The sequence below is a fragment of the Nymphalis io genome, chromosome 2 (assembly GCF_905147045.1).
Source record: "Nymphalis io chromosome 2, ilAglIoxx1.1, whole genome shotgun sequence".
NCBI lineage: Eukaryota > Metazoa > Arthropoda > Insecta > Lepidoptera > Nymphalidae > Nymphalis > Nymphalis io.
This window is the reverse complement of record NC_065889.1, coordinates 8,622,328-8,649,680: the sequence shown is the minus strand read 5'-3', so window position 1 is coordinate 8,649,680 and position 27,353 is coordinate 8,622,328. Positions and strand designations below refer to the sequence as shown.

Sequence of the window (27,353 nt, the reverse complement as noted above, 5' to 3'; positions counted from 1 at the left end):
GTTTCTTTATTAGAGTAAAATATGTATTGTTTTCTTACAAAGCTAAATTATATTATTACAATATCTGTGCGCGATGAGATATTTAATATTTTCATACTAAATATTAACAGTCCATTGAATTATGTACCATAAACCTTTTAAGTCTGTTAGTATTATATTACTATTTAATTGGTCATTAAAAATAACCTGGAAGTATTAACGCCTTAATGATTTTTAATTTATGTCTTACAAATTAAAATTTTCTTTTTGTCATGGTTTTGCTATAATCTATCTTAGATGCTGCCTGCTGGTAACATTGGGTTTGACATCAGTAAATAATCTAAAATATAAATAAATGTAATGATGTGATTGCGACAATGAGTATTGAGTTGTTGTCTTTTTATCATTCACTTATAATTAGTGTATAGTAATTATTTGTTCATTACTATCAGTGTGTTTAATATTGTAACATACTAAATCTACAATTTTTGTTGACTATACTATTAGTTTGTTAACCTAAACTCCAGAAAGTTACATTTCAATTATATTATTCGTGCTAGATTTTTTTCTTCTTTTCTTTACTTATTCCAAGTGATTACTGCAATAAATGAACTTTTGTTTTTACGTAAGAAGGTATACTTATACTTGCGGAATTAGTAAAATTGTTTTCAAGTCACGTCTTAATTTACGAAAAATTCAAATCGTTAATATGGGATTACTAACTGAAGGTAGCCCACTTTCATGGGATGAAACCAAAGCTTTAGCAGAGCACGTACGGCACCATGGCGTCGAGCAATTTATTAATCTATATAGTAAGCTAAGAGAGCGCACTGGTGATGTTCTAAAATGGGGAGATGAGGTTAGACAAATTTCTTAAATATATTTTTTTGATTGTTGTTATATTTTTATTATTTATTTAATTTAACATAAATAGTTATACTTTTGTGTTTCAATTAAACATAAGATTACATAGATTTATTTATAAATTTGAAATTTACTAAGCCCTTTATTTTCAGTAAATATTTTTTTTTACACTTATTAGGTTAGCTTTTGACCTTATTATAATAACTTGCCTGAAGTTAAACATCGACACCGTCTAGGATGTAGCACGCTTGCTTAACATTTAGTTGATGTGTTGAATTCTAAATGTGGTTTTTATCATAAGAAATTATAATAATTTGAAAAGTATTTTTGTTAATTTATTATCAGTTCTTATTACCCTACAATTTGCATTGTTTAATTGCACCTCTAAACTATTAAATTTAGCCCAGAATTATTCATCCTGAGACATCACTTTCTAAAACAATGTCTAAGTCTTTTAAAGGAGATCCTTTATCTAAAGGTATTTTATCCACAATAATATTGTAAAGTTTATTTTCTTTTATTTAGGTGGAGTATATAATAGTAAAATTTGATGATATAAACCAACGGGCCACGGTTAGCTTAAGAGCGGATGAACTTCTTCCTAAACTACAAGAAAAAGAACTGGAGGATCCACAAAGTATATATAACACCTATTTAAAAATAATTTTGGTCTATTATAATAAGCAGTGTCATGGCCTATTGTAATAAGAATCATTAAAAACTATTTTTAAATATGCTCAACCTGGCCATTTAACATCGATGTCTATTTAATATCAATATTCAAATTTTAAATTAACATGTACAGCATACACTTAAATTTAAATTTAAATATATAAAATCTGGAATTCTGGTTAAATAATTACAATAAAAACTTTATCTAAACTAACTATCCAGAACCGGTCATACCTTCAATTGAAAATATTGCTAAATAATTTTTTTAAAGAAACTAATTACAATAAAAAAGTATTTCCACAAATTGTCTCTGATGTCTAAGGCCTCCTCCATCTGTCACCATTGAACTCAACCTGTTGCCACTCTAGTCCAGGGAGGTCTTAAGGCTTGTTGGATTCTTCAACTTTGTTTCATTTTGTAATTCTATTTCCATGCTGTTAAGTCTTTGATCATATTTTGGATCCTTACTGAGCAAAACAATATGGTGGGCAATCAAGGTAATATTCAACCAAAAAAATCCCTAAATATGCACCATTAACATGGTCGAAAAACTATGTCTTGTAAGAAAATTCATACATTGGTTACAAGATATTAGAAAGTTTTTAAAATACATGCAAATATTAGTTATTCTATCGTAGTTAAGAATTTTTATCTGATGTGGACATTACATGAACAAAACTCACTGATTACGACAAACAAGATACTGATGTACATAAGTTAACGTTGTAAAATGTGCATTAGAAACCAATATATATATCTAAATATATAAATAAACAATTCGACTTCATTATCACTAACAGTATCTTTGTAAAATGCAAGTCATAGAATCAATTACTTGCTGAATGACTAATATTATACAATGACAAACCAAATATCCTAGTTAATTTTATTTATATTATTTACAGGGTTTAAATAAAAAAATAAGGTTTGATAATAACGAAAATTCATATAATTATCGACACTTAACAAAAGCATAAAAGATGAATCATTGTAATGTTTTATAGTATTGCTCAATATTATGTAACAATCGGACCAATGAGTTTACATTCAAATAAGGAAATCTTACGTTTCATGTTGAACAAACACCATCATTCCGTTTGCTTATTGTAACCATGACATTGTGGCTTATAGAATAACAAAACTGTACATCGAAATAATTTGACGACAAATCGGCAAATCTTTATTAATACACAAACATCAATTATACAATATGATAAACGAACTAATTAAATTAACCAATTATGACCTTAAAATCTCATTGATTTAATTTCTTTATGTAATCTACAATCTTTATGTAATTAGATAAAACAAGATATATAATATATTATTGTTATATCAATGGAGTCTTGATTTTCTGTTATCGAAACAACCTTCGAAGTACAATTATAACCATTGAAATTTTATCTCAAAAAGTTTACTTTCAACTTTTTATAATAATAGTCTTGTATATGATAAGACTCAAGCAAGTATTTTATTTTCTAAAATTAAATTATTTTAGTAATAATTATGTTTATCAATTAACGGAGAAAGATGTAAACAAATTTTCTTCTTTTTAGATGTGAAATCACTGTGGCGCCCTGAATATGGTGCATATATGGTCGAAGGTACTCCAGGCAAGCCATACGGCGGTCTTTTGGCTCATTTTAATATAGTCGAAGCTAATATGAGATATCGTAGAATGGAAGCAAGTACCCTATTAAAAGAGGGTGAGGTTATAATGAGTATCACAAATTTCCCAAGGTATGTCGTAAGTTACTAGACTATAATATATTAATAATAATATATAACTAATAGATTGTTTTGTTTACTAGGCTTGGCTGCCCAAATTTTACAAGTCCGCCATATTCGCCCACGCCAGACAGAGGCGTAACGATGTCGCACTTTTTCCCAGATGAAGGTATATTCTCCGGCCATCCTCGTTTCAAAACTCTAACTTCAAACATTCGTGAGAGAAGACAAGAAAAAGTTTCCATTAATATTCCAAGTAAGAAATAGCTATAAATTTTACTAGTTAATCGTTTTTGGATGAATATCATTATATTGAAGAAATACATTTGTTTCAATTTTAGTTTATCGTGATGTAAATACGAAAATCCCAGTAGACGATTCTCATAAACTAGAGCCCGGAGCGGCTCAGCCAGACTCCATATACATGGACGCTATGGGTTTCGGTATGGGCTGTTGCTGCCTCCAACTTACATTCCAGGCGTGTTGCATTACTGAGGCTCGCACGCTCTACGATCAACTCGCGCCACTATGTCCAATCATGGTATAATATTTTATATATAATTTATTTATATTATGTAGTATGTATTGATATAATCAAAACAATCAAAATAATCAAAATAAGGAGTTTGAAAAGTTGGCAATGCTTGCGCTCCATTATCACCAATATCTCCATTGACAATAGTCAGGCGAGAACCAATATGTGGTATTGGATCAAGGTATTTATTGTAGCTCGCTCTATCGGCCGCGTCGCCCATCTACCGCGGTTTTCTCTCCGACGCGGACTGTCGCTGGAACGTGATCTCGGCCTCCGTGGACTGCCGCACGCGCGAGGAGCGCGGCCTCGAGCCTCTCAAGAACAACAAATTCCGCATACAGAAGTCGAGATACGACTCGATTGATTCCTATCTATCTCCAGACCATGAAAAGTGAGCTGTTTATATGTATTAAAGTTTAATGAATCAGAAGGATGCTTTTAAGAAATATTAAACAAACAAAACTTGTTTATATATTACGTTAAAAATTAAATTAACAAGAATAAAACATCACAATAACATTACTAAGATTGTACCATAAGTGTTCCCTGTTTTTTTTTTTATAGAATAGGAAGGCGGGCGAGCATATGGGCCACCTGTTGATAAGTGGTCACCAACGCCCTTAGACATTGGCATTGTAAGAAATGTCAACCATCGCTTACATATCCAAAGCGCCACCAACCTTGGGAACTAAGATTTTATATCCCTTGTGACGATTGTGCCTTGATTTTATATCCGGAACACAACAATATCAAGTACTGCTGTTTTGCGGTACAATATCTGATGAGTGGGTGGTACCTACCCAGACGAGCTTGCATAAAGCCCTACCACCAGTTTTGATAACTTTTTTTACTAAAAATATATATTTTCGATTGTATCAACTCTTAGTTTCGTTGATTACTTATTATATACCTCAATTAATAAATTTAATTAAATGAAAATTTCAGTTTCAACATCCGTCGCAATGAAGTTGATTATAAACGTGTATTGAAATACAACATGCCGCAGGTACAACGACATTCCGATAGTGCACGACGCGGCCATCTACCGCCACCTGCGCGAGGGCGGCATCGACCACCCGCTGGCCTTGCACGTGGCGCACCTCTTCATACGGGACACCGTCTCGCTCTTTACGGAGAAAGTGCACCAGGACGACGAGAACGATACCGATCACTTCGAGGTACCAATTATCGTGGAGTGGAAGTTGACTACCGTTACTTAAACTTTAGACTTACTTTACTGACTTAGACGTTTGACAACAATCATACGTACATACAACTGATGGTAGGTGTAGTCTAAGAAGAAACGATATTCTATCTTGCCTCAAAGATACCTATCCGGGTCTTTAGCATTATAATTCTTTTTTTTTTATATAATAGGAAGGCGGACGAGCATATGGGCCATCTGATGGTAAGTGGTCACCAACGCCCATAGACATTGGCATTGTAAGAAATGTTAACCATCGCTTACATCACCAATGCTCCATCAACCTTGGGAACTAAGATGTTATGTCCCTTGTGCCTGTAATTACACTGGTTCACTCACCCTTCAAACCGGAACACAACAATACCAAGTACTGCTGTTTTGCGGAAGAATATCTAATGAGTGGGTGGTACCTACCCTGACGAGCTTGCACAAAGCTTTACCACCAATTCTATAGTGCTAAAATTGACGACGCAGGACATTCCATATCTCGCCTGTGCCCATGAATAATGAGGATGCATAACGTCTAATGTCGATTACGTAATACACTTTTACGTGACGGAAGTATAAAGTTATGTTTAGTAACATTTAGCTTTTGTAGAGTATATAATTGGAATCTTATATTTTCAGAATATCCAGTCTACGAACTGGCAGACAATGCGGTTCAAACCGCCGCCTCCGAACTCTCCCATAGGCTGGCGCGTCGAGTTCCGCCCGTGCGAGGCGCAACTCACGGACTTTGAAAACGCGGCTTACGTCTGCTTCGTCGTGCTGCTAACCCGAGTTATTCTATCGTATAACCTCAACTTCGTCATGCCGATCAGTAAGGTGAGGTATACTTTTGAAAGGTGTAACTCCATATCTATAACATCACGCTTTACCACGTGAAAAGTTATTAATAAACAATGCCCTAAAGAAACATTCAATAGATTAATAGAATGCATGTGCATTTCAAAATTATTTCATTGGTCAAGTTATTATTCCAGTATTCGTCGAGTTATTTATCAAGGCAAATGTGATTTATAATTTTGAATGTATTTTTAACTGTAACTAAATGTTTTGAAATCCTACAACATGTAGAATGTTAATAATATACGAAAATTCCCGGAAAACCAAAGTCACTCGCGGCGTTCCGGGCACATATTTGGTCCGTTATTGTTTATAATATACCTATATCAATGATTTTTTTTATTATAAATAAGCAATTTGTTTCGGTGATAAACTATAAATTCCAATACAGCTTAGTCAAAAATATGGTAAACTACAACTCTGGACTCACATGAATGAAACCTGTCTGACACTTGCTTAAAATTATATTAAAAGCACTATAAATAATACTGAATATCTTACTGAATATACGAGTTAAAGTTATTAATTATTAAATTATCAGTTTATTTTATTGTACCAATTAAGAACAATTATTTTTTTTTTAAATTAGTTGACTTGATTTTTTTAGTATCAATGCTATTTTAATGGGTTTATTGTCATGTATACCATATTTGCATGTCTGAAAAGCTAAAGCAATTGAACAGCTAAATCTTTCAACAACCTTAACCTAACATACTTTAAGCAAATAAATTGTTACGATTAAACCAATATTACTTAAACTAGATCATAATAATGAATCACATGGACTATAATGTATAATTTAAATAATTCTTGCATATACACATATTATTAAAATCCACACATAGTACACACAAACAAATACAATATGACTTATTTTTTTTATAAGGAACAACTATTTTAACAAAAGCCTGGGAGGAACCTTCTAAAATACAGCGAATAGCTAGTTTGGAATGAATCGCTTGTATATGAATTGTAAACAAAACTTTTGTATAAATAAATAAATAAAAAGTATCTTGACATAGAGTTCCGTTTCGCGCGGCAGGTGGACGAGAACATGCAGCGCGCACAGCGGCGCGGCGCGTGCAGCGAGCAGCGCTTCTGGTGGCGCCGCGACGTCGGCGCGCCGCGCACCGTGGCGCCCGCCGCGCCCGCCGCGCCCGCCGCGCCCGCCGCGCCCGCCGCGCCCGCCGCGCCCGCCGCGCCCGCCGCGCCCGCCGACTGCGACCACTACCTCGAGATGACCGTCGATGAGATCGTCAACGGAAAGGTACGTCCTACACGCGGCGTGTCGGTATAATTATTAATTATTTACTTAGGTCAACTTAACTCGTACGCCAATTTTCGATCCTGAGCTCTTCGAGTCAATATTGATTGGGAGTGTTCATACTTCACCCATCCCTCCTCCCTTGCTATAGATCCTTATGTGAAGTGAGTTATCAATGTGCTTCTCGGACCTAGTCTTCTTGTCTTGGCACCGCGGTCTCGGTCCATCGAGTTGACGATGACCGTAACAGCGCTCTCGATGCCGACCGCGTCCCGAGGCGCTCTTTGGTGTTAGCGGCTTTCTTTCCTTTGACTTAGACTCTACTTGAACATACATATTGGATTACCGGGAGTGCCTGGTTAGATAAGGGCTGGACCAACGTGGTCTAAATAAATTATAGTTATATAGAAAGCGCTACTTAGTTTCACATATACAAGCGAAATTGAATTCTAACATTTAAACATTGATGAACTTCTAGTTGTAATATTTTGAACATGAAGTTATTTACAGCGTAAAGAGAGCATATAATTTTATAAATCAGGAAGGTGTGTTCCCGGGCCTGATCCCGTTGATCGAGTCGTACCTGTCGGGCATGGACGTGGACGCGGACACGCACTGCTCGGTGCAGCAGTACCTCAAGCTGATCCAGCGCCGCGCCGCCGGGGAGATACACACCATGGCCACCTGGATGCGAAACTTCGTCACCAACCACCCCGAATACAAGTACGTTAAACATTATTCGCTTTGCGTAAAGTGAGTTATCATAGTTTTTTTATAACATTGTTAATCTGTCATCTTTAGAAATGGATTGGAATTTTGATAAATAAATATTGGATGGTCTAATTTCACTGAAATTCTGCCGCATGTGTATTTCACCAACACGCATTGGAGCAGCGTGGTGGAGTAAGCTCCAAACCTTCTCTTCAAATAGGGAGAGGAGACCTTAGCCCAGTAGTGGGACATTCACAGGCTGTTACAGTTACAGTAAATATTGGATACATTGGGATTGCCATACTATTGGTTTATAAGAATGAAAGGATGCAGTGCACTTAAACTGCGCATATAATGTAAATTCGCGTGCGTGATTGGCTAGTCCCTGCACACACACCCTTTCACTGCGTCCCCGTTGTGAATGGCCGTCGTCAGCGAAATCGGCCAGAAGCAGGACATTATTAATTTTTTTTTATAAAAATAATATTTACTAATACGAATAAAATAAATATTTACAGAAAAGATTCAGTCGTGACCGAAAAAATAAATTATGATCTGCTTAAAACCGCTCACGGCATCCAGACGGGCTCGATCTCCGCACCCACGCTGCTGGGCGGCAGCACCGCCTCCAAGACCAACGAAGACATTCCCAACGCATTTAGGAGGATGTTGAGCAAGGACTGCTCCTAACCGCCTCCCTTGCCTCCATGAGTGCCTTGAGCTCTTGACGCGCATATTTATTGCCTGTGTTCTTGTTATAGTAGGTTTGCCTTACATAGTTTATGATTTAGTATGGGTGACTGTACACCGAACATTTAGCAGGTTACAACAAACAAAAAATATTTCGCTACATGTGTGTCTTATTATTTATATTATGTGCATTATTGCGAAATAAAATTATGGTATGGATCATTTATATTACTTAACATTGCTTGATATTATATTGCAGTGCAAACACGATTAATTTAATAATTACTGTTTTCGTGTAAAGCGTCCGGCGAACAGTCACTCAAATTATATATAAATGAAACTTTTTGACTTTTTACCGTATTATAATCGGGCCGCCATATAAACATTCTTATAAATGTTATATGTGAAATATAAAGTCATCCGTCTTATACATAATGAATTTCACAAAATGTCTTTATACTAAGGATATATCACATTTTTGTTAAGGGCTAGTTCTATTTTTGAAGATTTTTCTAACCATTCCAAAATCAAAATTTAAAAATCTGTTTAATAAAAACTTAATTATCATTAAAAATCTCCATAAATATTACTATTTCATAGAATAGTGTTTAATTTTGAAATATTACGAAAAGGTATTTAATTTTTGTTCATGCATTATATTTATATACTCCATATATTCCTAGTATTCTCACAATAATGTTTCGTCTTTAAATATATTATGTTCTTATAATAAAAACATAAAATCTAGTATCACCTCTTAAGTGATTACAAACGTACGTTAATTGTATAATAAAATAGTTATAATATTATAACATTAAAAACACGATCAGACGTGTAAACATACCAATCTTGTTATGGCGGCTCTGTTATATGTGTATTATTTTGTGACGGATAATAAATTGGGTTGTATAGTTTATATATAAATATTAAGAAATTGTGATGAATAACATTCTTAATCGAAATAGACAGACATTTTAATTATAAAACGACTGAGATCCCGTCGCGACAATTCCAATACATAATGTTGGATGCAATATGGTTGGGGTCGAAGGAATGAAGGTAAAATGTACAAAATTATTAGTAATTTCGTTTAAAACATTTGATTTAGTGATGATAATGCTTTGTGCAGACTGGTTTAAAGAATTGACAATATTCAATGACCATGTCGAGAGCGTTAGTGACAACTTACCATCCGGTGGCTTATTTGATTGTCTGTCTCTATTTTATAAATAAATTAAAATGGTGCGAGGCTCGAGTAATTTATTTCTTAGGTCATTTATATGTAAGAATTGTAAGATCATACTAACATACTCAGAAGTGGACAAAGACATTATAAGGATTTTTACCTGTATCTCCAAAGACGTGTTGTCCCGTGCCTTTGGTGTATCTTATTTTTTAATGTGCCTGCATGTTTATTACCAGACAGCATCACAATCTACATTTCAGTATTTAAAAATGATAGAGATATGGCATTTATTTGTAATATAACTATTGGTTTACATTTGACATCGTAGAGTCCAGATGACTTCTCAATGACTCGGAATGTGTGCCAGTTGACTTCCTTAAAAGGGCTGTTAATTGTCTTACACACAATAAGGTTAATGATCTTGTAATGTTACTTTGAATGGATGTCTGCCGTTTTTGGATCTAAATAGGTATGTTAACAATGTTCCTAAGAAAGAACTTGTAAGTATTAGTATCATGCTGCTGTGAATTTATTATTGCAACCCACTATTTCAAAATTAACCTTTTATGCATTTAAATTACATAAAGCAAGTTTTTAGATTATATTGTTATATTTTAAATTTACCCGGTTATCACTTATACTTTTGCCTGTTTAATAATTATGAAAAAAGATAAGTTTTTTTTTTTTTATACCGAAATTTCACGAATCTTCGATAACTTGGTATAATTTCGAATTGATAAAGAATATCATTTATTACTTTTATTTATTTATGTACTAATTATGATTAAGCAATTATTAATTTAAATATTTTTATTTCATATTGCATTCTATTTATCGATTTTAAAATTTTGTTCCTTAAAATATAATAACTAAGTTGAAATAGATTCAACAAATCTTAGATTTAATTATGTGAATAAATTAATAATTTTAATATTTTACGTAATTTTTATTACTGATCAAGGTTCTTAAAGAAAAGTATTTTTTTAAGATAGGACATATGCTGCTTATCGTGTGTAGGTTTGCGGGCTACTTAACATTTCGACTATACAGTATAGGCCCAGTTGGGTGGGACAAATATATACACTAAATTGCAAAAACTCCTTCAGAAGTTTTACCCCTACATTAAAATTATTCAATATTTTAAAGTTATTAAATAATTATAATTTGTTTTTATTTTTTACGATTGAAAATAGATATCGCACGGTACAAGTGTAAGGACTTACTTTGTGTTAAATAAAGTTTGTTTTAGGCAAACTAAGTCCAAGCCCATTTTTTTATTTTTGTGTGAATTAAAAATTCTGAAGGAAGATTTATATTGTGAAATAACCAATTCGACTTCTGGAAGATGAGGATGTATTTTATTTGAAACACATTTGTTGTCAACAAATTACTTTCAAATTTGATGTTGTATGAAGAAGTGATTGAATATACAAACCAGGTTTATGTAAGAACAAACTCTAAACACGATCGTGAAATGTCAGAAAGTGGTATACGATTGACTTAGTATTAACATTCAAATGATACACGTATCAATATATCCTAGCACCGTAAGTCGGTTTTCAACATTTCACGAGTGAAAGACAAAATGAGTTCTTGTATTATAATTATAAGTTAATTCACGTTAATGCTTGACCACTTGTTTTCTATAGTAGTTTTTCGAATTAACGAAGATATACTTAAGATTAGTCTGGGGGATAGAGGTATTAATAATATCGAATTTGTTGACTGTGCCGTGTGTATACGTGGTCTTGAGGCTCGCGTCACCGGCGAGGAGATGCGCCTCGCTATTGTGATACATGTGACTGTTCGGTGAGCCACATATGTGCATTTTTGTAATTTTAGAACGGAAAATGTGTAAACTATAATTTTATTTATGCACATTTATGTATTTTATTCACTGTTACCGATATTTTATTAGTGTATGTCCACATAAAATACAAATATTTTAATGTTTATTTATTGCATTTTATTTAAAACACTATCAAAAATATTTCGCTGATCGTTGGTGTTTTAAAATTTGTCAACAAGTTGCAGTATATGTTGCTGCTCCTGTTGACGCCACTCCTCGCTTCCAGCGTCGCCCAAGTTACCCGCGTACTCTGCAAACAGTAGCATTTATCTATTGTATTCATATAAACTACAATGAATTTTACTACGAGATATTACAATTCATTAAATAAAAATCATTAATTCACTTTGATTGATAACAATAATAATTTATTATTATGTTAATATATAATAAAAAAAAATTGCAAAATTAAATTATATTTTTAATTAGACTACAAGCATAATTATGGCACCACATAAAAAAACCACTTGGGTCACTTGCGCCACACCGTACACAGTGCTACTATATTACTATTTTCCCCTCGACCAAAATGTTAATTTTGTAGTAGGAGTTGGGCGACAATAGCTCAAGGAACTCAAGGACGAGCCAGTTACTTTCACATCGATACATGGCCCTTGTACTTGTTAAGCTATTGATGTTCATTATTAATTTCTAAAGAACTAATTAATTATTTAGTACTTTACCTCTCATAACGTGACGAATGATTTTTAAAGAGCCGCCCCTCAAGGAGAGCACTCGTTGCACTCTCTGCTTTATAGTTGGCGGACCCGCTGTACACACCTGGTGAAATTTATATGTATATGTTTCACTTGGACGCAACAAAAATTACTTAGTTAATTTAGAAATTATTAAAAAAATGGGACATATCTGTAAACATTACCTTTATGGTAATTGTTTATCTGCCTCATTTCATCAATTGTTGATCTAGGGGTTCACTTATATGGCTGCTTATTTCAAAAATTTTCTTTGAAATCCCAGATTGAGATAAAAAACAATAATGTTTGTTTATATAAATAGGCGGAAAGGCAAATGGGTCACTTAATGGTAAATGGTCAACGCCGCGCATAGATTGGCGCCGTAAGGAATAAAGAATGCACCTATTTATCCCAAGTATGTGAGCACTATAATATCTCATATCGTATATGTATGTATAATATAAAATTTAGTGACATACTCTAAGTAAAAAACGTAAAATCGTAGTTAGACAAGCAAGTTAAGCAAAAAAACTTAATATATATATTTTTTTATATTCCATACCATATGGATTTTTTCTTAAAAAAGTTAATGTATGTAATAACTTTTAAGTGAAATGAAATTTGAAGGTACCTCTAAAATAATCCTATCAATGAGCTGCAGCGTAAACAGCCCGCCGGATAACCTCTTCAAATACTGGGCATCGTCGTCCAAGTCTTCAGCGTCTTGCTGCAACAAAAAAATATATTTTCCAATCTATTTTAGTACGAATTTTACCATTAATCTTTTAAATTTCTGCGTCATACAATTGCAATGCTAACCTAGATTGTATATCGATTTTAAGAAAGATAATTTTCTTTTTTATTACATAAATATCAAAGCATCTTTATGATCAGATTGAGTTGAAATTTTATTCTGTTGTTGTATTTTTGGGTTTCGCATGGCATTGTAGTATCAACGTACAATAAGCAGTGCGCAAGTCATATCGGATAAATGCGTAAAAAAAATTAAGACGCGATGCAAATTATGTCGGACATTATCTAGATATGGATTAATATAAGGATTATTTTTTTTTAATTTATTTTACCTCCATTTCTTTTTCAGTTCGGTCTACTTTGTCCATATATTTAAAGTGCAATTCTAAAAGCCTGTCAACTTTTTCAAGATCATTTTCAGTGAACTTAGCTAAAAGTCTCTGCCGCTGTCCACCTTGACAATTACGCAACATCGATGCTATAATAGAAACAACATGTTCTGAAAAAAAATGAGAACATTATTATGAGGCAAGCTCCTAATTAATATGCTTATTATAGAATTATGCAAACCTTCATGTTGATCAACTGTTAGTAATCTTTTCCTTTTTGGTGTTTTCATAAACAGAGGAAACACAGTGCGAAGACCTAATATATCAACAAATTTGTTACAGTTATCCCGTCCATCTGGTCCTGCCAAAGCATGGTCTAAAACCTTCAATGAACCATTACGAGACATTTTCTTTTCCCTGAAAAGTGTAAGTACAATATTTTAAAACATTTAATTTTTATCTTTATTAATATGTAAAAGTGTTTTTTTTTTGTTTAAACGCACTAATCCCGATTATAGCCTATATATACACATATATATATATATATATATATATATATATATATATATATATATAACGCATATAATTATAATATCACAAACGTAAGTTTTAATGCGGGTAAATCACTGGGAAGCAGCAAGTGCAATTTGAAACAGGACCGCACCTAAGCATAAGGTTCATGAGTTGTAACCCCTCTCCCCGCAGAAATCGATCTCTGTTCAAAGGCTCCATTAATGCACAGCAAAGTCCATCGAACATATTCTCCATAGCTTCTTGTTCTTCAGCTCCACTTGGGTCATGGCGTTTGTAAAACTACAATAAAATTAATTATATATAAAAATCACACTATTAAAGATTTTTACACTGGTAAAACATATTTAATAATTTAAGGTGCATCTTCTTATGTTTTGAAAATACATAAAAAAAAATATCTATCCAGCCGACAGCCAAGTAATAATAAGGATTTAATTTTTTAACCACTTGTAAATATTTACTTACCGCTAATTGTTGCAGCAGAACATCAATTCCATCAAGATCTCCAAGCAACTTTCTGTTTTCTGGAGTGTTTTGCAAAAGTATAGATAAAATTTCAGTTGCATACAATTTGTTGCCATCAAATGGGATTTTTATCTGTAAAATAATTATTTCATTGAATTTCAAAAAAGAATAACCTGTATTGTAATTTTTTACATTTTTTTAAAATAAATAGCTAACAAGTAATTTGTTACATTAATTTACCTTTAATCTTTTAAGTATCCATTGAATGAAACCTTGTTTTGCGACTTCAACACACATTTCTGGCCTGAACTCAGTTATATTTTCAATAATGCCTAGAAAAATAATAAGGATTCATATAAATAATATATTCGAAACAAAAACTGATAAAACCTTACAATTTGAACAAAACATTCAAATATAATAAATTCAACAGTCATGAATATATTATTCAAAATACTTCTGTTGATTTATACCTAATGTGTTATGAACAGCATCTCTCTCATCAGGTACTTGCTCATCTAGACGGGCCAGATTATGAAGTAGTAAAGCAGGACACTCCGCTTCAGCTAAAGCATTAATCAATTCCTCTGCGCCTTCCTCGCTCTCATGTAAAATATCCACATCTGTCAGTTCCTAAATTTTACAATATTAAAATAAATAACTTGAAATAATAAAAAAATAAAACATTGTACTGTAATTTGTAAATTATATTTTTTGCATACTTGCAGCAGATGAACAACTTTAGTAGAAACGTCAGTGTTGTCATGTGATAGTAGCTCTAGTATAGAGTTAATGCATTTTAATTCCACCAGCAAAGGGTACTGGTCAGGAACTGTTGCTACTGCACTTAAATCCTAAAAATTAGACGAACAGATTTATATAGGAATTGAGTTTCTTGTCACAGACAACTGATATGTATATTCCAGTTGAAGAAAGAATAAAAATAAACATAAGTTAGATTTACATATTTTATGAGATTCACTAATAGCTCTGCTATATTATGCACTACAAACAGTTCTTGATTAGTCTTTTTTTATATTTACAACACTATTACACTTAACTACTTATATCCGCTTTAATTTCACTCTCAAAGTTTCGATAATAACTTGGCCAACAATCAAGAAACTATTTTTATGTGAATCCATAATTAATAGCAACTATGATTCAAAATCTCGACCAATACCATAACATCAATTCAATGTTAAAGCTGTTTATTTGTCTTTACTCCACTTGTGGTTGGAATAGGCTGTTGTTATTGGTTAAGGTAATGGTAAAAAATAAATCATAAATTTACATTTTAGTTTATATTCATTAGTTTAAGTATGAAATTATATTAAACTGCTATATTTTATTTATGAAAAAAAGTAATTGTCATTACCTGTAGTGCTTCAAACAAATCTATTTCACTTTCCATAAACTTTTCTGGTTGATCTGGAAATTTTATTCTCATTTCTCTATTTTTGAGTGCTTTCTTTTCAAAGTTGAGTACTAATTTTTTTACAGTAGTATCATCGAGAACTTCTCCCTAATTTGAAAAGACAATGTTATGAAATATAATAAAGATAGAAAGAAGAAATTAAGACTTAGCTGAAAAAACTTGTTATTTTAACATTAAAAATATCCAAGGAATTGGTTTTTAAGTTTGCCATGTTGACATCGGCAGTTTGAACATAAATTATGAAAGTTTTATTTCATTTAATGCCACTTATTTAGAACATATACATATATAATTACTTTGAGTGTTCAGCACTCTTTTTCTATACAAATTTAAATATAAAAATCTCACATTCCTGACTGTGTGTAATATGCTTAAAAAGGGGTTATCAGTTTTCTCTTCACATATAGATATTCAAAATATAACAATATGAATTACCTCTGTCACTTCAGTCTCAACAAATCTAAGGATATCTTCTCGTTCTTTGTCTGTAATTGTGGGTTCTTTAGGGAGAACTCTATTTGATGCGAAACGATCGGCTGATTTATTTAAGCGACGAGTTTTTCCGGAGCGGTTTGGTTCATCATCAGAGTCATCCAGCTCGTCTTCATTAGGTCTTTTAGGAGTTGGCGTGGGCTAAAAATTAAATCTCTTATACTCTTTTCTGGTCTATATACTCTTTATGATTTTTTATGGATGTTTAATACTTACTTTAAAAGAAAGTAGTTCACCGACATCCATTTTTATTATATGGTAATATAAGCAGATTATGAATAATAATTAGTAATAATATGAAATAAAATTTCAAACCATTTTAATTGGTAACAAATTTCCTTAAATTACGAATTGCCTTACAACTGTATAGATATTGAACAAATAGTTGATGTTAAGCAAGCTAACATTGACAGTGACAAGTTGACCACTTCATTCAACTGATTGAACTTATACCGTAGACAGAGAAACTAATTCTACGACTTATACACAAATTACAATCCAAAGATTATTTTAAGCTAAAATGTTTTTATCATAGATTATTTATTTCAATGTTCTTCAAAGCTAATACCAATTATATTAATAAAGGACATCTTATTTAGTATCTTACTGAAATAGGGGTTTGTCCTATTTTTTATTAAATAATTATTCGTGGATGAACCTTTACATTCGATGTCACGATATTCTTTGAATTAAAAAATAGGAAAAGTATTTATGTTCCAAATTCCAATTCCCAAAGGTATTTTCAAACTTCCTCCCAAAAACTTGGCGGTAAATATTAAAATGATGTAAATAATAAAGTTAAAAAGAATAGTCATTACAAAATTTAATACATAATAATACATATTTGACTGATTATAGTTATACAATGCAGGATTTTGAAAATAGTACTTTTACGCTAAAACAGGTAAAGTATATTTTTAATGGATTTGTGCTTTTATAAATAAAAATTAAAAGTTTTGTTTTTTGTACGAATGTGTGGTTTTAGAGTAATTTACTATCAAAAACGCGATCAAATTTAAAAGAAGTTATAGAATTATTACTTAACACGTGTGACATACATGTTTTAACACGAATTTTTTCAACTATAGGAATATATTTACTATCTCCGGTAAGTTTATTTAGTATTATATTATTTACGTAAAACTAAAAATCACATTGTTTTGTTTTATGTTATAATTATGTTATAATTCAATAAAATTTACTTTTATCACCAGGATACAAATTACGATAGTATTATAAAATGTGATCCGTTATATGACAAAATAGTAATCGTGTTAAATAGCGGATTGCAGGAGAAAACTACAATAGCAATTAATTTAATTTGTGCATTACTATATATCAACGACAGAGGACAAACGAGGAAGAAGTCTTTGCACATTCATGCGCAAAATATGATAAGAATCAGTGGTTGCTTAACATCCATGACAAATCTCTTTATAAATTTTATGATGGTATGAAGTTTTTTTTTTATAGAATAGGAAGGCGGACGAGCATATGGGCCACCTGATGGTAAGTGGTCACCAAACGCCCTTAGACATTGGCATTATAAGAAATGTCAACCATCGCTTACATAGCCAATGCGTCACCAACCTTGGGAACTAAGATTTTATGTCCCTTGTGCCAGTAATTACACTGGCTCACTCACCCTTCAAACCGGAAAACAACAATATCAAGTATTGCTGTTTTGCAGTAGAATATCTGATGAGTGGGTGGTACTAACCCAGACGAGCTTGCACAAAGCCCTACCACCAGTAAAAGTTGTTATTATCAGATATTTTTATTAAAATTTAATCGATTTAATTAGAAACTGTCCTTGTAAAAAAGAAATATAACGCTGCCTGCGTTAAACAAAGGAGCTCAGGAAAAAAAGATCCCAAGGTTGTCACTGTGAGAACGCACCTCAATCTAGCACTTTGTCAGAAAGGAGGAGCCGGGCTATGGAGCGTGTGCAGTAGTCCTCACTCATGTCAATTCCACCAGCCGAAACGTTGTATGGTGGGGCTTTTGGGAATTTGCTTCGATTCTCCATTTTATTAACTAGGATTGAAGTAGCTTGGTAATGACGTGATCGACAATAACGACTATGTAGAGTTTGTGTCTGCGAATATAGCTAAGTATTATTAGTCTGTCTGTCCCGATATGTCTTCGAGTGAAGGACACACACCAACCAGGCCAGGATGAAGCCTTGAATTCGGGAATTCTGAGAGCTCTTCGCTTTCTTGGTTTATTGGTGATAGAGTCGAGATAACACGCCCTCCTCTGTGTAGGTAATTGTTATCGATTCGCCCACTATAATAGTGAATATCTGGCCCCACTTTAACTTCTGCTTCTGTAATATATACCTAAAAATATTTTCGGACTCGATTGGCTCAGTACTTGAGGAGCATTAATGCACCCAACTCCTTTTCGAGATCAAACGCCGGCGCTTGCTTTGGTCGTTTTAAAGGGAAAATGTCGTAAAACCTTAATCTCGGTATCGGCATCGTCAGGTCTTCATTGATTTCTTCGAAACGTGTTTTGATCACCCTCTCCATCTAAATTATTTACAGTTTTCTTTTGTCAAATACGGATTTTCTAGAAAATAGATATTAATATGGCGAGTGTTTACTATTATAACTTGTTTGCAATTATATCTTATAGTACTTAAAATGACTATATTTTGTCAGCATCAAGACACTCTGAAGGCATTATGCAGAGGTATCAGCGAGGCTTGCCGCGAATGCACAAGCAATCAGACATATTGCTCACATATTGTACCTTTGGTGAGATGTACACAATTACAGTATCGTTTTGTTAATGTCGAGATTGAAATTTAAACAACATTATTTTGATGTTTTTTTTTTTCAAATAGTTTTTCGGATGATTAAACATAAATCATTTTAAAATAAACCTTTTCGGATTCACATACGTTAACTACTTACAGTACAGTACAGTAACAGCCTGTTAATGTCCCACTGCTGGGCTAAGGCCTCCTCTCCCTTTTGAGGAGAAGGTTGTGGAGCTTATTCCACCACGCTGCTCCAATGCGGGTTGGTAGAATACACATGTGGCAGAATTTCAATGAAATTAGACACATGCAGGTTTCCTCACGATGTTTTCCTTCACCGTTAAGCACGAGATGAATTATAATCACAAATTAAGCACATGAAAATACAGTGGTGCTTGCCCCGGTTTGAACCCACGATCATCGGATAAGATTCACGCGTTCTAACCACTGGGCCACCTCGGCTTTTTTAACTACTTAGCGAGCAATATTTTCGATGTTTTTTTATGACAAAAGAATAATTGTTATCATTCTGAAGTCTGTTTAAATTTCGTCGACAAATTGATTCCCAACTATTTTGAGGATTCCTCGACAAAAAGTTCACTAATAATACTTCACAAATCAATAGTTGTGCTAGATATCAATTTATACCTTCGAAAAGAGTAACCGCTGAACAAAAAAGTTACCTATGACATTCATGATATAATCTTGCAGTGTATACGACGATGTCGTGGAGGAAGTTCAGATATGTTTATTGTATTGCAAAGTCTTCTTTCAAACCACAGTAGCAATATTAAATTGTTTCACGAGAACAATGGAATGAAAATATTTACGAGGTATAGTTGAATTTCGATTAGTGTTTTGTTTGTATTTGTTACAAAATGTCTAAATCACGATCATTATATCTTTGCCGTTCTTAAGTTAGTTATTTTTAGAATTATATCAAAGTGAATAGATAAATAGATAATAATAACAATGTCTCTCTTGAGATTAACCAACTACACAGGAGATATTATAGAGCTCAATGTGTGTGCGCAAACACAGGTGCACTCTCTATTCCTTAACTCTTATAATCCGATGGGACGGCAATCCGACACGACCGGAAAGAGTTCAGGCTCAGGACCAATGGCTTTACGTGCTTTCCGAGCCACTTGAGTATACACACTTCCAACTTGCAGACTTCGGGCTGCTACTGAGAATTTTCTGACAGAAAAATCCAATAATTTTTTATTGGCCTGACCTGGGAATTGAACCCAGGACCTCCAGGTCTGCGGCCTTACATCAAACCACTAGACCAACGAAGCAGTCAATAAATAGATATCTACCTTTGAAAGCAAGTATAAAATAAACGATATCATAAAGAAAAAATAATTTGATCATGGTTCTTATACAATTTATCACATTTCTTTTTCTTGAAGCGTAAAATAAATAAAATCTAATCAATTTGGCGATTTATAGAGAATCTTTGCAACATCCATTTTGCCTGCAACTACTAAACACTATTGTTGAAAATACGACAAATGAAAATCATCACGTCATACTGTCGGAATCGTCTCATATATTCGAGCATCTGCGGTACTTTTTACATAGATACGGAGCATCCAATTTGGTAATATACCATATCTTAAAAATCAAAAATAATAATGTTTACCTACTAATATTTCACAATTTGAAAAAAATGCTAAGATCAAAATTACGTTGTATTCTTATTTAGATGTTTGAAGTTGTTGTTTCTGTTTCCTTACAGCTAGGTCAATGGGTCTCTATAATTCTGTTTTCATATCAAAAAGGTTTGTATATGATCTCACACTCATAGTAGTAACTCGTAAATGTCATACTGCTGGGCGTTTAGAAAGATTAAACTTTATTCCATCAGAGAAGAATAAATATTTAAAAAATCGTCTTCGACTTATTTTTCAGTCTTAAGTAGATATGACAGGGAGAAAAATATTGGTATTGAAGGAACTATAAGGAAGTGCAAAGAAAATGATTCTTATTCTCTAAGATATGTAATTTGTAACAAGCAAAATGACACAAACGTATTATTCCGAAATATTTTGAAAGAAATAATAGGAATACAAAGTATCAATAATAATTGTAATAATAATAACAGACGAAAAAATAATAATGGCAATAACATTAATAACGTTCAACGTGCGACTGCGTGTGATAGGACTCTTGTAGAAAGAAAACTTTCGAGAGAAAACGCTGGAGACAAAATAAAATATGATATTTTAGGTGAACATTTTCCCACAGCTAACAATGATCTATCATTTTCATTTTTATACAAAGCTCATCCTAAACAATCAATAGATACCACAAACCACCAAAGATGTGAAACGTTAAGTTACAATCCTCGTTCTAACAGGAAAAAATGTTTCAATAACAATTCCATTGCTAGCTCCTGTTATAACCAAACCGCTAATAATGATACGCAAGATATTAATAAGATTGCTAATGCAACATTAACGCAAGAGGAGAATAAAAATAGTACATTCTATTTCGCGCCACCTTTTGTGTCTACGCCTAAACGTAATACAAAAACATTAAAGTCTAACTCCATATCACAATCTTCTCGTTTATCACTTGTAAAATCAGCTGCGAGTAGAAGAAAATGTTATATGAAAACTAATACAAATAAAACGAAAAATGTTAAGAGAACGTCAGATAATAAAAAATTACAAAATAAAACTATTGGTGGAAAATTTATCGATATCATCAATGGATCTTGTACGACACTCGTTAAAAGTTTTACTTCCTTTAAGAATATATTTAGACATAAAGAACCTTCTACTAGCAAAGATGTATCGACAAGTACATCAGTTGTTTCAACATTTGAATGTAACAGCTTTACAAATTATATGCGTGAAAGAGATGCAAATTCTAGACATTTTGATAAAAAAGGAAACGTAGCATACTTGAAAAGAGAATTCGGCGTTGAAGATTATAATTTCAGTTCTTGCAATACGTGCGACGATACGATCGCCTTAAAACAAAAACTAACGAACGATGCAACTCTACAACAAACAGTTAAGAGATTGAAGTTTGGTATAAACTTGTACGGATGCGATTTTAAGGTAACTTAAGAACTTTCTCACTAAATAACTTTAATAAACTTAATCTTTTCATTAAATTTAATTATCTTTCAGAAAATATCAAGAACTATGTGGCCGAACGAACACTACATGACACCAAGTGTGTTATATAATTTATATCGGAAACTCATAATGAAATAAATCAATTAATCCCAACTATTCATATAATGATTATTTATTACGAATACACTGTGAAAGCACATGTCAAGTAAGGTCTTGTAATTTCAAATGATGCAATTATAACCTACTATAAGCTGACTCGTGACGCACCATGTCTTTCGTGATGTCTGCAATGGTTGGAGTACCTGTAACAACATTTACATAAAATAACCAGTACAGTAGAGCTTTTCAAACAGCAAAATTTTTTACAGATTTTTTTCAGATTTGCTTTAGAAAATCTTAGAAGGTAGTAGATTGTTTTTTTTACGTTTTACAAGTGCTCGGGCTTTATGCAAAATTGATATAAGTAAATTATAAAAAAAAATCTAAATGGAGTAACTTTCAATCTAATTTTTGGTTAAATAATTCGTCTCGTCAACGTAATAAAATATATCTGACCTGCAATTTGGAATGTATATTCCAATTCCTTTCGGAATATACTTAACATTCGCTGGACACCGGCTTCGCCACCGACTGTTAGGCCCCAAATAGCTGGGCGACCAACAAAAACCTACAAGATGGAACTTTATCAGGTCACATAGTATAGGATATGCCTTGGAAGGAGACTTGAAATTACAAAATCATTTCATAAATCGCTTAACTATTAATTTATCTCTAATAAAAAGTCTAAGAATTTAACTACGAAGTACTGTTGAATTACGAAATACGAAGTAATTTCATTACGCAAAAAAAATAAACTACCACCACACTTGATATCAAACCTACATATTAGAACTACTACACATTAAAATTGACTTAACAAAATATTTTAAATAAAGAAGGTCGTCAGTTGTATCATCAATTAGATCTTTCAATTCTTAGTCTGATTACCCGCTTGGCATATGTAATCCCTTAGCTGACGGGTCTTACTACTGCTGTAAGCATAAGTGGTATTTGCTCATATAATTGTTAACGTAAATAAAAATAAACAGTATTCAGTAAAATCCATAAGACCGAATATATATTTGTCCCGCATAAAAAGTATGCCAAGTTTTGTTTACCATTTTTGCTCCTAAAGCTAATGCTTTGTAAACATCTGTTCCTGTTGTTACACCTCCATCCAAATATACTTCAACATTGTAATTTTTCACAGCTTCGACTATTTCTGGTAAAGCTTCAATCTAAAATATATAATAATCGGTCCTTATTGTGTTTTATTCTTCGATCAATTCGAAGGTTTCATTATAATTAAATTAAAATGTTAACATTAAATATTCAAATTACTGTTGACGGAACGCCGTCTAGTTGCCTAGCACCGTGGTTAGACACCAAGATACCGTCACAACCAGCTTCAATTGCTCGCACTGCGTCATCACCACGCAAAATTCCTTTTGCCACTATAGGAAGCTTAGTTTTGCTGTAAAGTTACAAGTTTTTTTCAGGTCTCATTTTAAAGATAATGGTTATAATCTTATAATAAGCTTGTAGAATCATTTACGTCTCTACCTTTGTAGTAAGTATTCACTTACCTCTTTAACCATTTTATTTCATCCCAAGTCAAAGATTTGTCAAATAAATTATTAACATAATTATTTAAACCACTGCCATCCCCTGTACTATGTATTTTGGTGGATAAATTACCCTCAAAATTTGCCAATCTAAAAAATTATCCAAATAAATTATCTTGAAAATTTTAAAGCTGTAAATGAGTATACTCTTTAAAAGCAAAACACATATTATGACTTATGTAATACATATAACTCCTTAAGAAAAGTTTTGACACAATACAAACTTACTTCAAATGAGTCGGAAGAGTAAACTTATTACGAATATCAGCTCTTCTTAGACCAAAAATAGGAGTATCAACTGTTAGCGCAATAGCTTTAAATCCAGCCTCTTCAGCTCTTGAGACTAATCTTTGTGTTACCTCTCTGAAAACATAATATAAGTACCGAACTCAATTTAAATAGTATTTAAAAATACATATAAAAAACTAATGATAATAATATTTGCCTATCGTTATAAATGTATAATTGAAACCATTTGATAGCATTTGGAGCGGCCTCGGCTACTTCTTCAATAGAACTCGTTGAGATTGTACTCAGTGTATAAATCACGCCTTCGGTTTGAGCGGCTGTGGAAAATAACAATAATTTACCAAAAGATTTCTATTACATAATTATAATAAAGATAAAAATAACAACCAAAACAACAAATAACATTTAAACTTAGGATAAAAAGTAACAAATGCGATCATTACACTTGTATCAGTTGACCGACTTATTTTAGTCTATTGCTCGATTTATGAGGTTTGTTTGCGGAGTGTTTATGCGGTTAAAGATGAAACGCACTTATTCATAGATGCTTATTCACTCTTGCTCTAAACATACCCGATTTATGTTGATCAGGAAAAACAGATGCTAGAAGAGCAATACCATACAATGGCTACTCGCATCTAAAGTTATTACTTATTATTAAGATACCTTTTAGTTCTAACAAAGAGCTAGGTACTGAGTGTTAAGAATATGCCAAAACTAAAAAAGGTCGCTAAAATGTGTCTAATAAAAGGTAACGGCAACAGATATCAGGTGAAAGCAACAAAAATATTTTTAATGTAAAAGTGTTCTGTGATCTTATCAGTGTCGTCTTACACAGCAGCCTTGTATAAAAAGTCTCTTTGTTGCGTGTCTCAAGTGATATAAGCTCATAGTGAAAAAAGGGGGATGTTAGGAATATGTCAACACTATAAAAAGTACTAAAAATGTTTAATATTTTACAATCTTTTATAAGATTGGACAGAAGTGTAGACAGTCCAACTCAATGCTGCGTGTGAGTAAGGTCTATGTCAGTTATCTCAGTGACAATTAATACTAATAGTATATAAATGGATAAACAAAGTCTAAAGACCAATTATTACAATAATACGTTCTCAGTATTATTATTAGTCTGATATTGAAAATATTGATCATCATCATCATATTCAGCCCCCATTAATCCACTGCTGGACATAGGCGTCCTCACAGGCGCGCCAATTCTCCCGGTCCTGTGCTAATCGCATCCATTGAGCACCCGCCATTTTTCTAAATAAATATTGATATCAGAAGTTATTTAAAAAACACTAATGATTTTTTTCAAACGCGGCAAATATAAATAAAAAAGCACTTTTTATTTAATATGACAGTCTCAACGTCCTCGACACTATTAATTTTATTAATATTATTTATGTCCTTTACTTATATTTCTTATTGTACTTTATGACGATCATACATGAGATTCTAATAAATATTTATAAAATACTTAGCAAAGGTTTATTATTTTTATCATAGTAATACCTTGAGGCTAAAGGGCAAAGCACATTTCTAATAGTAATACATAACTGCAACATAATTTTGATATAATATTACCAATTACGTATAATTTTTCTTCTATTTTGTCTTTGAGGAGATGACAAAATATATTGAATTAGGAAATATATAATATAGTATTAAAATAAGTGAAAATCAATAGTTCTAGTTGTGAGTAATAAATCAATAAATTATTTAGTAATGTTACTGATTCATATTTGTATATTAAAATGTACTCATATGGGACTTTAGAAAAAAGATACAGTAGTCACAGAACTTTGTTAGATTTAAATCTTCTACGTAATGAACAGAACAAACAAATCATTTTGACTACTCTACTAATGTTGATTTTCATTGGGAAAATCTGAAAAAAAATTGTTTTCAGAATTTCAGAAAGGACTTTATAACCTGATTAAATTAACTACGAATTTTTAGATTTAGTGCTAACTAAACTATGAAAAAAGTACTTGAGGGCTTAAGGTATAAATATAATATTCGTCAGTTCTATAGGACAAGAACTACTAACCGCTTTTCCAACAAAAATAATGATACAATGTTATGAGCCATATTCATTGTGAATTGTTGTGTGTGTCACTTAGATTACAGATTGTTACAACAATATCATCGTCTAATCTAGTAGCAGAGCTCTGCAAACTTTTAAACTGTAAAGGCTAGACAATATAAAATACAGATTTCGTGAAGAACCATGGATATTTGTTTAAGTTTATATGAAATAAATTGGTAAAATGAAATCATAATTTAAAAGTTAAGAAGTTTGCCGTTACCAAGTGTTCCCAATAATTCGTCATTATTGTAGTAAATGATGAAATGACAGGATTAAATAATAATAGTATTACAACTACTAATAAATATAAACATTCCTAATATCAATTTTTCCCCAATACTATTAATTTCGAGTTATTGTACAAATGAAAATCTCCGTCGGAAGGTCAATAAAGAAGTGCTACGAGTTCTCAGTAAGGATCTGGAGTCGGGAAGTAGAACAGAACAGGAGTCCTATGTCTCCAGCCGTTCTAACGCATAATGAAAGTAATACAAAGTGTTCTTCAAAGATGCGTGAGCTACATTATTACCTATGTAATTATGGCTAGTCTTTAGAAATTGACTGCCGTGAGAGAAATTAGGTTGAGAGGAAATTATGTATTTTTTATTTTATTTTTTTTATTACCAAATATATTGCAAAGTACAAAGAAGATACATAAATAATGCAAGAAAAACCTTACCTCTGACATTAGCCGTTTCACCATCAGGATGTGCCATTCTTTGCATTGCAGTAGGAGATATACCTAACGGCATTGCCACTTTCTCTCCTAGTATAGTAGTAGATAAATCGCAAGCTGCTAAGCCGACGAGACATTTTGGGCGTATGCGAAGCCTACAAATTTTATGGGAAATAGTACTATAAACATGTTTACGGTTCTCTCGTGACTTTTGAAAGTATTTTTTTATTTATTTTGCCTCTTAAATATAAAACCGCAATAGTATGCTATAGCGTTTAGAATTATTTAAAATTGATTTACTGCGAATTACCTCTGAAACGCACGTCTATTCTCTGCTAACGTGTATTCCTCAGTTGCACCACTTTTGTAATAATCTCGAGCGTTTTTAGGTAATAATGCTAAAGCAGCATCTTCTAATTCTTTCACACTAATATATTTCTCCATTGTGTAAAATCAAATATTGTACTGTTCAATAGACTGTCATAATTAAAGTAAGTTGTACTGATAAGAAGTAATGTTTTGTTAAATGATTTATCAATTTACATAATACCAAAAGGCCACAGATCAACTTCGTTA

General features: G+C 32.4%; 4 protein-coding genes across 4 annotated transcripts; 2 read left to right on the top strand and 2 right to left on the bottom strand.

Annotated features, from left to right (window-relative positions):
• Window positions 1–356: 356 nt before the first annotated feature.
• Window positions 357–11,634, top strand: LOC126773128 (glutamate--cysteine ligase). The gene is made up of 11 exons (XM_050493754.1): window positions 357–838; window positions 1,369–1,480; window positions 3,072–3,255; window positions 3,327–3,499; window positions 3,585–3,784; window positions 3,973–4,169; window positions 4,785–4,956; window positions 5,610–5,807; window positions 6,871–7,095; window positions 7,634–7,815; window positions 8,322–11,634. Exons 1-11 carry the CDS (start codon window positions 587–589, stop codon window positions 8,491–8,493), a joined length of 2,067 nt encoding a protein of 688 aa, XP_050349711.1. The 5' UTR covers window positions 357–586; the 3' UTR covers window positions 8,494–11,634.
• Window positions 11,621–16,645, bottom strand: LOC126773168 (beta-catenin-like protein 1). Its single transcript, XM_050493839.1, has 13 exons — window positions 16,451–16,645; window positions 16,178–16,375; window positions 15,683–15,829; window positions 15,027–15,158; window positions 14,778–14,937; window positions 14,545–14,636; window positions 14,305–14,436; window positions 13,970–14,118; window positions 13,547–13,722; window positions 13,309–13,475; window positions 12,855–12,950; window positions 12,212–12,308; window positions 11,621–11,778 (listed from the first exon to the last, which is right to left on the bottom strand). Exons 1-13 carry the CDS (start codon window positions 16,478–16,480, stop codon window positions 11,690–11,692), a joined length of 1,665 nt encoding a protein of 554 aa, XP_050349796.1. The 5' UTR covers window positions 16,481–16,645; the 3' UTR covers window positions 11,621–11,689.
• Window positions 16,646–18,882: 2,237 nt separating this feature from the next.
• LOC126774868 (uncharacterized) lies at window positions 18,883–22,294 on the top strand. Its single transcript, XM_050496518.1, has 7 exons — window positions 18,883–18,996; window positions 19,713–19,834; window positions 20,457–20,607; window positions 20,746–20,788; window positions 20,919–21,007; window positions 21,656–22,075; window positions 22,148–22,294. The coding sequence occupies exons 1-7, from the start codon at window positions 18,883–18,885 to the stop codon at window positions 22,232–22,234; spliced, it is 1,026 nt and encodes a 341-aa protein (XP_050352475.1). The 3' UTR covers window positions 22,235–22,294.
• On the bottom strand, window positions 22,251–27,274 carry LOC126773193 (2-Hydroxyacid oxidase 1). The gene is made up of 9 exons (XM_050493924.1): window positions 27,088–27,274; window positions 26,781–26,932; window positions 24,206–24,326; window positions 23,989–24,123; window positions 23,722–23,850; window positions 23,477–23,609; window positions 23,254–23,373; window positions 22,652–22,763; window positions 22,251–22,398 (listed from the first exon to the last, which is right to left on the bottom strand). The coding sequence occupies exons 1-9, from the start codon at window positions 27,219–27,221 to the stop codon at window positions 22,331–22,333; spliced, it is 1,104 nt and encodes a 367-aa protein (XP_050349881.1). The 5' UTR covers window positions 27,222–27,274; the 3' UTR covers window positions 22,251–22,330.
• Between the last annotated feature and the right edge of the window lie 79 nt (window positions 27,275–27,353).